The 16,727-nt window shown below is 38.6% G+C and overlaps 1 protein-coding gene across 1 annotated transcript in view; it reads left to right on the forward strand.

Annotated features, from left to right (window-relative positions):
- Positions 1–16,727, forward strand: part of LOC127663116 (tumor protein p53-inducible protein 11-like) — a 47,146-nt gene that overhangs the window by 22,010 nt on the left and 8,409 nt on the right. The window contains exon 3 of the mRNA XM_052154574.1: positions 8,606–8,775. Coding sequence (XP_052010534.1) covers positions 8,650–8,775 — 126 coding nt within the window. The 5' untranslated portion in view covers positions 8,606–8,649. The remainder of the gene's footprint in view (positions 1–8,605; positions 8,776–16,727) is intronic.

Genomic DNA, 16,727 nt, shown 5'->3' on the forward strand with positions numbered 1-16,727 from the left:
TAACTAATCTGGGTTCATAGCTTCAGATCATTCACTACTTAAACTTTTTTGAGTTTGGCACCATCAAAAACGGTCATCTCGACTCTCTAAAGTATCAGCACAATGGAGGCACACAGTTTTTTTTGGACAATTTTTACAAATATAATACATTATCCACAAAGAATATATGCCGATGCGAATAAAAACACTGGAGACCGATGAAAGGAAACAGGCATCAGTTATGAATCGTGGAACACTTTTGCGTTCAGGAAAAAGGTGGATAGAAGGAATATAAAGAGGTAGTATTCAACTAATAGTTTACTGTTGCTAATCCAGTAAAAAACTGTTGTTGCAATAGAACAATGTACGTTGCTGAGTTGTGCAGTGGTAAAGGGGAAGAGCAATGTATGTGCTTGGCAGGTTACAGTTTATGCAGGAACTCAAAGAATAGAAGGCTGCTTGAGAATGGCTGAAGCAGCAGACTGTATTGGTCATGAAGGGGAAGTGGTGAGAGTAATGGGTGAGAGTCATTCACATGACGGTTAAAGCTGTTCTAAGTCTGTAAGTCCTTGATCTCATCCTCTGGTGTTTTCCAGACTATGAAGACACAGTGTTGGGGGTGAATGGGTTTTTGATGGTGCGTTCTGTCCTGCAGCACCATGGCTGATAAATCTCTTGCAGTGATAAAGGCTACCAGAGTAATAGCCTTGACTGTCTTGATTGTCACCACTCGCTGGATCATCTTGCTATATCATCAACTGTGATGTAGATTTTGAATATCTTCTTGATCAGGGAATATCTTCTTGTGTTGTGTCTCTTCCTCCTCCTGGTCCACATTCATCCCTTTTATTTTGCCTGTCTTCAGGGAAAGGTTGTTGCTCCTGCACCAAATTACTAGGTCAGCCATTTCCGTCCTACAGGCTGATTCATCATTCCAGTTATTTTGGTGTCGTCAGCAAACATGATAATTAAATTGTTGTGGGTACGTTTTTAGTGTTTTATTGCTTGGACCTTTATTTGTGTTTTCAACATTATTGTAAACTAGACTGCAAATTGTAATCTGATATAGGCAATCTTCCTACAATTCCAGCACCTTTCCCAAATGATATATGGACTAATTCTGTAAAGTTAACAGGTTTGTTACTCTTGGCCAGTTTTTACCTCAGGTTTTACTCATATGTGAGACCAAACACTGGAGTGAATAAACAGCAATGACAAGCATGTGGCTAATGGGGAATTAAGCTGTTTGGCCTTGGCACACTGTTTAAAACCCTCTTTGAACGCAGAGACAATGACATAGAGGAAAAGAGATGCTTAACATTTGAAAGAGGGCAGATCAGAAAAAGACGGCATCCTCAAATAGCTGATTAATGATTAGAGAATATAGTTTTGAGCATATGAATGGCGCAAAGTTTGTGCCATTTGTGTTACTAGGCAACTGAAACAACTTAACGTTTTTCTGTGAAGATAATGATATGAGATTGAAAAACAATTGGATGAGCTTCCATGAATGGTAGACTATCAATAAAAGCGATTGAACAGACATACAGTGAGGAAAATAAGTATTTGAACACCCTGCTATTTTGCAAGTTCTCCCACTTGGAAATCATGGAGGGGTCTGAAATTGTCATCGTAGGTGCATGTCCACTGTGAGAGACATAATCTAAAAAAAAAAATCCAGAAATCACAATGTATGATTTTTTAACTATTTATTTGTATGATACAGCTGCAAATAAGTATTTGAACACCTGAGAAAATCAATGTTAATATTTGGTACAGTAGCCTTTGTTTGCAATTACAGAGGTCAAACGTTTCCTGTAGTTTTTCACCAGGTTTGCACACACTGCAGGAGGGATTTTGGCCCACTCCTCCACACAGATCTTCTCTAGATCAGTCAGGTTTCTGGGCTGTCGCTGAGAAACACGGAGTTTGAGCTCCCTCCAAAGATTCTCTATTGGGTTTAGGTCTGGAGACTGGCTAGGCCACGCCAGAACCTTGAAATGATTCTTACAGAGCCACTCCTTGGTTATCCTGGCTGTGTTCTTCGGGTCATTGTCATGTTGGAAGACCCAGCCTCGACCCATCTTCAATGCTCTAACTGAGGGAAGGAGGTTGTTCCCCAAAATCTCGCAATACATGGCCCCGGTCATCCTCTCCTTAATACAGTGCAGTCGCCCTGTCCCATGTGCAGAAAAACACCCCCAAAGCATGATGCTACCACCCCCATGCTTCACAGTAGGGATGGTGTTCTTGGGATGGTACTCATCATTCTTCTTCCTCCAAACACGGTTAGTGGAATTATGACCAAAAAGTTCTATTTTGGTCTCATCTGACCACATGACTTTCTCCCATGACTCCTCTGGATCATCCAAATGGTCATTGGCAAACTTAAGACGGGCCTTGACATGTGCTGGTTTAAGCAGGGGAACCTTCCATGCCATGCATGATTTCAAACCATGACGTCTTAGTGTATTACCAACAGTAACCTTGGAAACGGTGGTCCCAGCTCTTTTCAGGTCATTGACCAGCTCCTCCCGTGTAGTTCTGGGCTGATTTCTCACCTTTCTTAGGATCATTGAGACCCCATGAGGTGAGATCTTGCATGGAGCCCCAGTCCGAGGGAGATTGACAGTCATGTTTAGCTTCTTCCATTTTCTAATGATTGCTCCAACAGTGGACCTTTTTTCACCAAGCTGCTTGGCAATTTCCCTGTAGCCCTTTCCAGCCTTGTGGAGGTGTACAATTTTGTCTCTAGTGTCTTTGGACAGCTCTTTGGTCTTGGCCATGTTAGTAGTTGGATTCTTACTGATTGTATGGGGTGGACCGGTGTCTTTATGCAGCTAACGACCTCAAACAGGTGCATCTAATTTAGGATAATAAATGGAGTGGACATTTTAAGGCAGACTAACAGGTCTTGAGGTCAAATTCTAGCTGATAGACAGGTGTTCAAATACTTATTTGCAGCATCATACAAATAGTTAAAAATCATACATTGTGATTTCTGATTAGTCTCTCACAGTGACATGCACCTACAATTCAGACCCTGCATGATTCCAAGTGAGAACTTGCAAAATAGCAGGGTGTTCAAATACTTATTTTCCTCACTGTAGTTAAGTCTAATGGTGCTATATTGTATAGCCTGCGTAGGGTGTTCTGTCTGAAGGGTCCAAATGTCAAAATAATGGCTGTGAAATTTTATTTCCAGTTTCCAGAGGCAGCTAGGAGACTGATGTATGCTGATTCAGAAAGGGACAGTGTAAATATGACAAATAAATAATATTCTTTATCATTTGGAATGCTGCGCGGGATAAGGAGAAAATTATAAACCTTTGTACTGTATGCATATACTGTTTAGTCAAACTAATTGTTTTTCATTTTGTAAAAAAATAATTAAAAAAATTGCATCAGAGAGTGTGATACCAGTTATTTAAATAAATATAAGTCTACATGGACTGTAGCACAATTATGTTTTGATTAAAAACGTTGAAAATTATTTCGGTGGATTGATTTTTAGTTTACTGAAACTTTCAAGATGAAATTACTTTCTTCTGTGGAACAAAAACTAAGATATTTTGATGAAGATATGATGTGAATGTATCCATACAATACAAGTCAAATAGGGTCCAACACTTTCAAACTCCAAAAATTACATTTAGGGCATTTAGCAGCATAAAGGTAATCCATACAAATAATGTGATTTAATCCATGTCTTCTGAAGCGGTACAATCAGTTTTGGGTAAGAACAGGCCAAAGTGTACTATATCTTACCATCTACAATTTCCTAGTGTTTTGGGCTGATCAGCCAGTAAGTCTGCTCTGTGTGTGTGTGTGTGTGTGTGTGTCGAGCTTCCCTCTCCCTCACTTGTTTGCCATTGTGTTAATTACCTGCCTCAGCTCGTGGCACTCATTATCAGTGATCTACTGCAGCTTTTTTCATTCTGTTATCACCTCTCTCATTCTACTTAAACTCCCCATGTTTGCTCTCTTGTGCCAGTTCGTTTTGGTCCTCCAAGCTTGTAACTTGATCTCTGTTGGTTAAGTCTCTAGTGCTCTGCTCTTGTGTGTGTTCGGAGTTTTCTCCACCGATCCCTGGCAATTTCTCAGACAGACTCCGGATTAGCACTCACTCCTCACCCCGGTTCTCTGGTCCTTGTTTGTCAGCTGCCAGCCCATTTGTTCTCCCTGGGCTTCCTTGTGGCTCTCTCTTGTCTGTCGGTTCTCCAGTGATGAACTGCTGATTTGGTTTCCTGTCTGGTTCCTGCATGGGTGCTCTCCTGATCCGCTCATCCTGGTCTGGTCTATTCACCGGACTTCTTCCACTAATCGGGTCCAAGTCAAGACTCCTCTGGGCCCAGTCCTTCTGCTTCCAGTCCCTGTCTCGGCCCCTTTAGTTTGCTACCCCAGGCCTAAGCCAGCCATTTCTCCAGTTCAGCCCCTTACCCTCCTCCCCAACTAAATAAAACTATTTGTCAAATCTCACCTCTACTCTTGGGTTCTCTTTACAGATACACTAACACCTACAGTCAGGTCCATAAATATTGGGACATCGACACAATTCTAATCTTTTTGGCTCTATACACCACCACAATGGATTTGAAATGAAACGATCAAGATGTGCATTAACTGCAGACTTTCAGCTTTAATTTGAGGGTATTTACATCCAAATCAGGTGAACGGTGTAGGAATTACAACAGTTTGTATATGTGCCTCCCACTTTTTAAGGGACCAAAAGTAATGGGACAATTGGCTGCTCAGCTGTTTCATGGCCAGGTGTGTGTTATTCCCTCATTATCCCATTTACAAGGAGCAGATAAAAGGTCCAGAGTTCATTTCAAGTGTGCTATTTGCATTTGGAATCTGTTGCTGTCAACTCTCAATATGAGATCCAAAGAGCTGTCACTATCAGTGAAGCAAGCCATCATTAGGCTGAAAAATCAAAACAAACCCATCAGAGAGATAGCAAAAACAATAGGTGTGGCCAAATCAACTGTTTGGAACATTCTTAAAAAGAAAGAACGCACCGGTGAGCTCAGCAACACCAAAAGACCCGGAAGACCACGGAAAACAACTGTGGTGGATGACCGAAGAATTCTTTCCCTGGTGAAGAAAACACCCTTCACAACAGTTGGCCAGATCAAGAACACTCTCCAGGAGGTAGGCATATGTGTGTCAAAGTCAACAATCAAGAGAAGACTTCACCAGAGTGAATACAGAGGGTTCATCACAAGATGTAAACCATTGGTGAGCCTCAAAAACAGGAAGGCCAGATTAGAGTTTGCCAAACAACATCTAAAAAAGCCTTCACAGTTCTGGAACAACATCCTATGGACAGATGAGACACAGATCAACTTGATGGGAAGAGAAGAGTATGGAGAAGGAAAGGAACTGCTCATGATCCAAAGCATACCACCTCATCAGTGAAGCATGGTGGTGGTAGTGTCATGGCGTGGGCATGTATGGCTGCCAATGGAACTGGTTCTCTTGTATTTATTGATGATGTGACTGCTGACAAAAGCAGCACGATGAATTCTGAAGTGTTTCGGGCAATATTATCTTCTCATATTCAGCCAAATGCTTCAGAACTCATTGGACGGCGCTTCACAGTACAGATGGACAATGACACGAAGCATACTGCGAAAGCAACCAAAGAGTTTTTTAAGGGAAAGAAGTGGAATGTTATGCAATGGCCAAGTCGATCACCTGACCTGAATCCGATTGAGCATGCATTTCACTTGCTGAAGACAAAACTGAAGGGAACATGCCCCAAGAACAAGCAGGAACTGAAGACAGTTGCAGTAGAGGCCTGGCAGAGCATCACCAGGGATGAAACCCAGCGTCTGGTGATGTCTCTGCGTTTCAGACTTCATGCTGTAATTGAAAGGATTTGCAACCAAGTATTAAAAAGTGAAAGTTTGATTTATGATTGTTAATCTGTCCCATTACTTTTGGTCGCTTAAAAAGTGGGAGGCACATATGCAAACTGTTGTAATTCCTACACCGTTCACCTGATTTGGATGTAAATAACCTCAAATTAAAGCTGAAAGTCTGCAGTTAAAACACATCTTGTTCGTTTAATTTCAAATCCATTGTGGTGGTGTATCGAGCCAAAAAGATTAGAATTGTGTCGATGTCCCAATATTTATGGACCTGACTGTAGTTATGATCATGATTTGAAGCTCCATTGCTCCAGTTCCATTTTGGATTGTTTTCACTCAAAACCATTCATATCGCTTCTGGGCTATAACATTAAAGAGTTTTAATTATTTGTGAAATGCTGTAACTGACTTCTCTTGAAGTTGTTTATTTTAATATCTAATTTGCTTTTATGATGCCAGTGGCTTTTAAAGGGTTTATATCTCCTTAGAGGCTGTATTAATTGTGTTTTGTAAAGCATTAATACACTGTTTGTATTCCAGCATTTTTTCATAGAGCTGAATAGTGTCATGTCTAGATGTTTTGTTTTCATGTCTTTTATTTTGGAAATTCTAGTTCCTGTTTCCCTTGTCATGTGATGTCCTGTTATCCCTCCATGTTCATGCGTCTTGTTTTCATTAGTTTATTGTTTCATTAGTTTGTCATTGGTTTATGTTACCCCATGTCATGTATTTAAGCCCTTATGTTTACCATTGTCCTTTGTCTAGTATTGATGTTTGTAAGTGTAACTTTTTTGTTTTGTTCATGCCATGCCAAGTCTAGTGTAGTTCAGGTCAAGTTTATGTTTATTTTTAGTTCTTGTTTATTGTTAGGGTTTTTGGTTTCACGTTTATTTAAATAAACTTCACTCCTTCGTCATCGTCTTCGTCATTGCCAGCATCGTTACAAATAGTACCTGCAGCTTTTGGAAAAACGCTTCAATAAAGGACATTTGTGGTCTATTTTCGTGAGTGGCCTTAGGTTTTTCTCTTTTTTAATTAGCTACTTTACTCGGCTGTCTAATGGGAATGAGTTGAGTAACAGAGATTGAATAGAACATCCAATATTTAACCACTGTATACTGCTTTGGGTCTGCTTTTATTTTGCAGCATCGGTTAATCTCTTTATTTTGCAGCATCTAGTGTATCACATTAAGTTAAGCAGCCACATTCTGTGCTTTCTGTCCTCATTACATCAAGGTGAAAAGTTAGATTCACATGAGTGCCTGCTTGAATCAAGCTCTATTCATTAACACGAAGCTAATCAGTTAAATTAGACAGGCTTTCGTTTGTTCAATAAGCACTGTGCACTTGATATGAGAGAAACATATCCTTTCTCCCTCTGTGGTGCAGAAATTTGCTGTCTTTGAACCTCAGTGGAAAGTGGAATTCAGGGAAGTAGATTCAGTACTCCATTTCAGGCCTTAATTATTTATCTCACTTTATGTAAGTACTACAGAAGTGTTTTTTTTTTCTTTTAGTCTCAGTAGGTATTTTAAGTCTAAAATATAGGGGTTGACCACCAGAAATCATGCAACGGTCGATATCACTGAGATCACATTTTCCCCCGTTCTGATCTCCTGACCTGTATCTGTGTGATTTTATGCATTGCACTGTTGCCACATGATTGACTGATTAGATAACCGTATGAATAAATAGTTGTGCAGGTGTTCCTTATAAAATAATTTATTAAGTGAGCATATATTAAAAGCAATTGAATGATTCTATTTAAAATAGAATTTAAACTGACAATTACTTTACACAATACTTTCATAAAATTCCCTAAAAATATTTGAAAATGGAATATATGCACAATCCATTGACATGGCTAGATTTTGAATCTGACACTAGGCAGAATGACCACTTCTGCTAATTGGCCAATTTGGCGCAGTTGACATCCGATGATCTAAAAATAGCCAAGTATTGGCTTATTAATCAGCCTGGCTGAAATAACGGCCCATTACTACACAAAAAGGTGGTAAAATATTGACCATTCTATTGGCCTAGTTGATACATCACTCTGTCACCACTTAACTAAACACAGAGAAAGGCCCACAGAGTAGAAAGTCTTTTTCCTAAAAACTATTTAAATAATAAAATTTCCTGTCACTGATGATACAGTATGTGTTATTCTTGTCTGTAAAAATTGAGTTCTTGTCACAGACTCCTGTTCAAAGCTCATTGACTGTAAACATTTACAAATCATCTTGTTACAAGGTCATCGCCATCTCTTTTTGCGATTGTTTCTAAAAAATAACCCAATACACATGGCTACTGTTTGATTATTGGAATTTTTATGTGATCAGCATTTACCTTTTAAGTTTTCCTCAATTATCTTGCCATTCCTCATTATAATTGTAATAATAATAAAAAAACAATCATTACAATCTTTAAAAATGTGCATTTTGATAGTATATTTAAATAAGGCAGTTTCCTCTGTATGTTTGTATGTGCAGCTGTGTAGGAGGATGTGGGTTTATACAGGTCACACCGCAATGTTTATACATTTTCCTTTTGCTGTATTATTTAGTTTAGCTTGTAAAAGGGAATACTGATCTCTGTTTTATATATCTAATTATCTATTGTCAGTGGTATGAAACAGAACAACATTTTATTGTTATATTTGAATATTTTTTTTTTATTTGTATAATTTGAATAGCAGGCACAAACAGGTCTGTGAATGTTCTTCCACTGATGCATTGTCCTTTCCTCAGTCTCTCCTGACAGTTCACTGAAGTGCCTGCTCTCCACTTCTACCATGTCCTCCACACCTCCACCTCTCATGAAGAAGCACAGTCAGACCGATCTTGTGAGCCGCCTTAAGTCCCGCAAGGTATTGGGTGTCGGCGGAGAGGATGATGACGGGGAGGTGCATAGGTCGAAGGTAACATCCACATGCCAACACTGGTCTTTTTCATCATTGGCCATTTATTTATGAAAGCTTTTTATTCCACCGGATTTCTTCGTATCCGGAAAGCTGAATGCCAGATAATAAATTGAGAAGCTACCATTGAATAAAGGGACAGAATCTGTACATCGCTATTGAAGAAATAAAATCTAACATACCAAAGCAACCTTTCCATTTGAGTTTGTCTGTTCAGGCGGGTAGTAAAACTCAATGAGTGAATGTTACACATCACAAATAGTCAATCAATACACTTTAATCGTGCTAATAATTATTTTGAAATAATAAAAATAATAAAGTAAAAATATCTGAGCCAGTATAAGACTGAAATCTCAGTTCAAAGACTGTCTCAGTAATATTAATCAGGAACCTTGACTGGATGGTCTTGGAAGATTACCTAGCAATGTCAGTGCATGCTAAATAATATTTAAGAGCTCAGTATTCATTATATAGTGACATAAAATATTCAGCCCCTTCACTCTAAAACAAATTTTGGTGTGGATGTGGGGATGTGGGGACATTGTCACTTCATGCGTTTTTACTGGTCGGATAGCTATTCGATCATTAAAAGACCAAGTGTAAACCTCCGGAGGTGATTTGAGATGCATTCCAGATGAAACTTGGTCAAGTTTAAATGCATCTGGCTGTTCAAACTACATATGTAAATTTTACACTGCCCAAACAGTACTAAGTCAGCATGGGGGAAAATGTGAAACATAATAGAAATTGAAATTGCATAGGGCTTACGTCGTGCAAATGGATGCACGTTGTAGGAAAGATATAACTTTTTTCATTTATTTGATGAGATTGCTGATGAAATTGAAACTAAACACTGACAATGAACGCAGCTGACGTGCATGGATATATCTTTCCTAGGACAAGCCCAGAGGGGAAAATACACCGTTCGCACAGACACACTCGTGCACTGGGCAAAGTCACTTGGAATCAAATAGTAAATCACCTCTTTGAAATTCACTTCCCTAGCATTAGCATAATCACTGGAATGAACTTTATTTGCATAAAGCACTGGAATTGAAGATCAAGTTTTATCCGTTTGGCGGAGACACGTTTATTGTGGCCAAGTGTAAATTAAATGTACTTATTTAATCGGATGGCAATCCGATTAGTACAAATGCTTAAAGTGACCAAGTGTATATATCCCCATAGACAAAAACCATAGAAATCATTGTGCATTAGGAACACATCTGCTACAGGAAATATGGCTTAATAGGCACAGTGTGGCACTGAGGCTCTGTTTAAGGACACTAATCACCCCCTCATACTCATTGTGTAGCCAGCCTGCAGTCATATCTCACCACAATTAATGAACCCACAACAGAGCCAAACTACCCATCTCACACTCACAGCTGTTAAAACATGCTCAGCGCACTCGACGCCACTGCACTCATGGTGCTTTGAGATAGTCTACATAAAACATGGGTGACAGTCAGACACGACCGCCCTCTACGCCCTGGCGCTGTTTTATATGTACTCTGTTTGATTTCTCCATTAGCTCTTCACTTAAACAAGCTATTAGACCAGTTACTGGTTGTGTGGTCAGAAAAAAATCATATTGTAAAGCATCTTATGAGAAAACGGTTTTCTCCATATTCCCTGCAGATTTTGAGATGTGTCAAAACACAACACAACTCCAACACAACCAGAGTGAGGTGTCGATTGAGTTGAGGTCTCCCAGAGCACTTGACATGCTTTTCTTTCTTAGAGCAATATGCTCCCTGAACACTATATCTCTGCAATCACTCTTGTCTCCTAAAGCAATCAATGGCCCCTACTTTCTTACTAATGCTCTTTATTGAGTAAACAAAGCATACTTTCTTCATCAAGGTCTCCACGAGAGCAAAGTATTTGCCACACAAATTCGGAAATATAATTACAATGAATGTTTTTGGCCTACTGTACTTATTCAAATAAGCTAAACTGATAGAATAATAAAGAACAAAGCATATTTACAAAACAGAAAAAATCTGATGTTAGCTTGACTATGACATCAGTTTCTGTGTAAACATTACTATTTGTGTTCCTGTGAGGCTAAACATTCACCCTCCTATCCCATACAAACACACACAGTGTACTAGTGCACACTGAAACACTCCTTTTTTTCTTAAAGTGCCCAACACAAGTGCCGAAACAACAAGGAAAAAAATCTGTCACCAGATTACAACAGTTAAGGTCACCAGAGTACAGCATGTACATGCCGTAAATAACTATTTTACTTTCAGGTGAGCACTGATGAGGGCAACATTGTCCAGGCTACAGTAGTCACTTCTCGGTGTAGTCTTTTCCCTCGCCTTCTATTCCCTTGAACTCCTCTGCTTCCCTCATAACATAATCTTTACATTCTGTATTATTTCAGCAATATGGCTCCCCATCAGAAAAGGATCGGGTTTTCATCAACACTAAATTACCCTCTGTGCAAAGGCTTTTAGTGGAGCATGATGGAGAGGGAAATGTACAGATCCCGCTCTCTTAGGTTGGGAGAAGGAGCGAGATTGCATGTTTAATGGCTATTAGGATGTGCTGATTAACTCTGGAAGTCACATACATCATTTTGAGATGGAAATGGAATAGAGGGAGGTAATATCAGTGTGCTGATATCTTATAGAGCACATTTATTATATATTTCTTATACCACAGGGCATTTAAATGCTTTATTCTGATTGGTTGACAGACATTCTAATGTGTGTAATAATTTTTTAGTAAATACACTGCTGTGAAAGAGTTCCAGGTCTTGACCGCATATCAGTTGAATATCTCTTCACAAAATTATTTACGTTATTTCAAAGAGCCATACAGGCTACCACAACAAAATAAACAAATAAAATAAAGACATTGGCTAAGGTAATCAGATAAGAATGACAAACAATGTCTAAAATATCCTTAATTTATTTTAATATCTGTAAAAGCACCCCTTTGCTCCCCCCTCTCTCTCTCTCTCTCTCTCTCTCTCTCTTTCATTCTCACCAACCAAGCACACACACACTCAGGCCCTCATCAGTCTCTGCTCCCTCTCGTCCTGCTCCAACTCTCCCGATTACTAATTATGCTCACCTGATCTCCATTAGTCATGTCATCAAGAACACTTTAAATATTCACCTCAGTCTCTCATTAATTGTCTAGTCTCATTTGGACTCTCGTTTGCCATTCCTCCTTGTGAAATTTCTAGAAGATAATCTCCTGTATTTGAGTTCTGTCGTTCTCTTCCTCTGAGCATAACAGAACACCCCCCCACAGAAACACACACACACACACACACACACACACACACACATAGACACTCGCAACACACAGAGCCTTGATATCAATGCACACCCTCCGACTTAATAAAACAGCAAATGAAAAGCTCTATGCAAGTACAGTGATTCTACCACCCTGTTGCTGAGATGTAGTTAAACAAACAGCTTCGTGATTTGAAATTACGTTACAGCTAATGAGAGCTGCGACAGACTCAAGTTAACACACGCCCAAGCACTCTATCTCTCTCTCTCTATCGCTATGTCTTGCTTGCTCTCTCAAACACACACACACACACACACACACACACACACACAAAAGTACACAAAAGTGCACATAATTATTACTCCAATAAGTGCTTACAGTTTTTCTGTATTGCTAAAACACATTTCTTGAAACATTCACCCATTTTCTCCAAACTTTAAACAAAACCAAATCTTCAAACTACATTCGCTGACTCTGGATTTCCTCAAAATCATTACATCTGTGCTCAAAATCAAACAATGCTTTCAGATCATTCACTCAGCAAGTCAATATATAAATACTACGGAGCATTTATTAGACAATACATAAAAAAATGCATGAACCATGGTATGTAGTTACAGAGATTTTTTTTTTTACTATATATAGTAAGCACATTTTTTAATTACTGTCAAAAAAGTATAGTAATCACAATATATTCAACTCATGTATTCAGTAAAAATACAGTAATCCAACTGCAACCCCCCCCCCAAAAAATAAAATAAAAAATAAATAAGAACACTTAATGAAAAACACAGTTTTACAGTACACTCAAAAATTTTGTGCAACTGCAAAATCAAAGTCAATGAGAGATTCAATCTGCCTCAGCATCACATTTTCACATAATTAGAAACAAGTGTGAATCATTTTTAGTTGTTGTGTGTAAACAATGACAGTTGTGTTGTAGTTGTGTTTTTTGCTGCCCATGTTTACCGTTTTTCATCAAGTTATTTTAGTAATTTTTTAGTGTGTTAGAATGTGTTTAGAGTTTGCAAAAAGAGTGATTGATTTGACAAATGTGTTTAGGTCAATGAGCATTTGGTTCAGAGAATGGGGCATAGTGTTTTAGCAATTCAGAAAAACTGTAAAAGCAGCCCAAGCCTCTGTTACTAGTTCTAACCTTCGAACTAGCAATGAAGATATAACAAAGCAAGTGGCTGAATCCATGGCATAATAAACCACCCAAGGTGTAAAAGACTGCAGAATATGAACAGACATGCTTATGCTGCACAATTAGACATACTATCCCCTTGATGCATATATAGACTGGTTGTGCTGGGAAGGAGGAGGGTTTCAGGGAGAAAACTTTTATGGACCCTTTTCATACTTCCGCATTTGTGAAGCAGAAGTCATCATAGTTGGGTAAATGCAACCATGGCCGCTGCCGAGGGGTATGTGTTTTCACAGTCCTTAATAGTTTTGCCTGCATTTACATTTGGAGACGTTGACCATCAACGGTTAAATCTAAACTCAACAAAGGTTACAAGTTTGTTTTCTAGGGTTAACTGCATGAATATGAAGGTAAGTCGATAAAAATAAATTATTATTGAGAGGTTGTGCGTTAAATCAGCAGGCACACATTTATAAATTAAAGGAATGATTGTAATGAGGTTCAAGGAATGAGGAAGCGGGAGACGGCAATTCGAACTCAGGAATGTCACTTTTATTGAATGAACACAAAACGTTCACTTAAATGCTCAACGATATAGCTTCACATAAAAACTCAAATTTCCAAAATGACAGTGGCCAACACACACAAACAGCTTCTCAGCAGGGCTCTCTCCCTCTCTCGACTACTGGTGTCTCCTCTCCTTAAAAGCCCCAATCACTACTTACTGAAACACAAGACTGGTGTTAAGCACATGTGGAAATCATTCACCACTCATCTCCCTTGCTTTACTCTCCACAGCATGGTGCTCCGCCATGCCCGGAGCCTCCACAATGATCTACAAATCTGTCACCATAAAATTCAAAAAAGAGGGCACAGTTAACAAATCTGTGAGTTGTACATAGTGAAACTAATACCTGAGGGCGTGTGACGCAGGATATGTTGATTTGTATGTTAAATGACCATCTGTTCATTTTGAAGCATAATGACAATTTTTACATTCAAATTATTTTTATATTTCGTTACATCCAGATACCAAGTATGGGGCATAAAAGCCCTTGTGACTGTGAATGATACTGGATGGGGGTTCAGGAGTATCGACTGAGAGAAAATGTAAAATGTATATTTTCATTAAAGTGAGAAAGACTAGGCTGCAAACTAGTAATTTAATTGTCTTTCCTTGTCATCCATGCCAAAGATGATGAAAAATTTACAAAATTAGAACAGAAATCGATTTGTTTATTATTAAGCTATTAACTGATTAATAAAGCTACATTTAGAAGGAAAAATGTCATGGTCTAAAGGCGCTCCGGAACCAATTTAAGTTAAGCGGTGTCTCATGTTTACTCAAATGTGGGAAAAAGAGGCAACGCATGCAGAGCGAGACAGGGCATAAATTACATATTCAAGAACAAAGCATAGAAAGATCAGATCTGGTATACCCAGTACTGTTGTTTTGTTGCGCTGCTCACTAGAGACGATGAGAGGATGCAACCGTCTGGATCCTTTTCCAACTAATTTTCAGATTATCTGATTTTCAGATTATCAGGTTACCAAATACATTCAGCAATATTTTAGATGATATAATAATTCCTGACATCAATTATTTTTTTTTTTCACAGCAAACTGCAAATAATGTCCTCTACGAATGAATATATCATGGCAAACATACTAAAAATTAGCACCCAGTCAGTCAATTCATTACTTGATCTGTTTCCACACAAAAGCAGTTTATGCAGCAGTCTGAGTCTTCTCCATTCACTTGCATTGAAACAGCTCTCCTTGTTGACCGTTACAAGATAGCGCCCCGTTTGATGTATCCAAACCAGCCGAATGAGGTATCTACGTATGTATATCAATGGCCTAATTGTTAGCAAGGCAGCTAATGCTAGCAACTTCATACAGTCCTAGAAAGCCAGACTGCTTGCGTTTTTAGTAACACAAACCTGATCGTCTAGAAGTAGAACACAGGCTAAGTATAGAAAATGACTCAAAAACTTGTCATCATTGTTTTTTAACGCAATAAATACTGGATCATTTTATCTTCCAGCCCTACGTTTAGGCATATTAACTGGCTAAACGGTTATAGTGCCTGCCGCTGAATTCTCTGTCAGTGCGACTTATACAGAGATGCTACTTATCTGTGGTGCTAATCTTTTTTCCCTCTAAACAACATGATTTTGACCAGGTGAAACTTAAATTCAGCTGCGACTTTATTTCTTAAAAATACTGTTAATGCAGCATAATGGTAATCCATATGACTCATATTGTTAAATCTATGTCTTCTGAAGTGATATGATAATTTTTGGGTGAGAATTTGATATGATTTCCTCACACTTGACCCATGCGGAAAGCACTGTACAAGATCATGATCACACTTTGGAGACTGCAGATGTTAAGATTTATAGTGAAAAAGGAGTTACATTTTGGTCTGTTTAACACAAAATTGATTGTATTACTTCAGAAGACATGGATTAAACCACTAAAGTATGGATCACCTTTATATTGCCTTTATGTCCTTTTTGGATCTTGAAAGTGTTGGAATTGTATGGATAAATTAACATCATATTTCCTTCAAATTATCTTCGTTTGTGTTTTCCAGAAGAAAGAAAGCCATACAGTATGAGTTGAAATGGCGTAAAGATGAGTAAATGATGAAAGAATTATAATTTTTTGGTGAACTGTTTCTTTAACTCAAAATACGGTAGAAAGCAACAGTTGCCAATGTAAGCTTGGTGATTTAAAAAATTTATATTTTTTAAGACAGGGATCAGCGAAGAGTCATTTGGCCATAATCTTAATAAAATTACTAGTTACTTTTTTGGCCACAAAATCCAGCTCTGTACCAGATCAACCATATAAAAAGATGGCTCTGAATACTTTTATTAAGCTTTCATAAAGTAACCTGCTAGTTCTTTTTATGTTAGACGCAGATTGCTTATTCATATGGAAATCCATCATCATCATCCCTTAAAACTCATTAATGTGTTTGCTCCTCCAGGGCTTTATATATAACTCTTTATATGGATCATCCTCTTTAGGCTTTTGCGATATTCCATGTCTGCCTCAACCAGCAAGGCTACTAAAGGGAAGCTGTTTATGTTGTAGCCCCTTCTACATCCCTGTCTCTCTCTGTCTCATTCTCTCTGAAGGAGCTGTGCTCCCCTTAGGCCCACAGCCTAGATTTGACAGGGCTGAGCAGGAACACAAAGCCATCATTGTGAAACCACCCTACCTGCTGTCAAAAGGGCCTATTAAATCAAAAACCTCAAACTTTCCTGTCAGCCTCTCCAGACGCCACACCATAGTTTCTAATTTTGCAAAATAAAACTTTTTCCCTCTGCATGGACCATTTGAGTCTTGGCAGGCTTGTGCTATCAGCAAATCTGATAATCCCCCTTTTGTGAGTCGGGCCTTTTAAAGGTAACCTTTTTCCCCTAAATTTGAAATTTTCCATCACCAAGGGTCTATATTTAGTGTCGCAGCTCAGCATATGGAGAACGATATTATTAGATGTTTATCAAAGTTATAAACATATATTATTGATGGT

This window comes from Xyrauchen texanus, chromosome 2 (assembly GCF_025860055.1).
Source record: "Xyrauchen texanus isolate HMW12.3.18 chromosome 2, RBS_HiC_50CHRs, whole genome shotgun sequence".
Lineage (NCBI taxonomy): Eukaryota > Metazoa > Chordata > Actinopteri > Cypriniformes > Catostomidae > Xyrauchen > Xyrauchen texanus.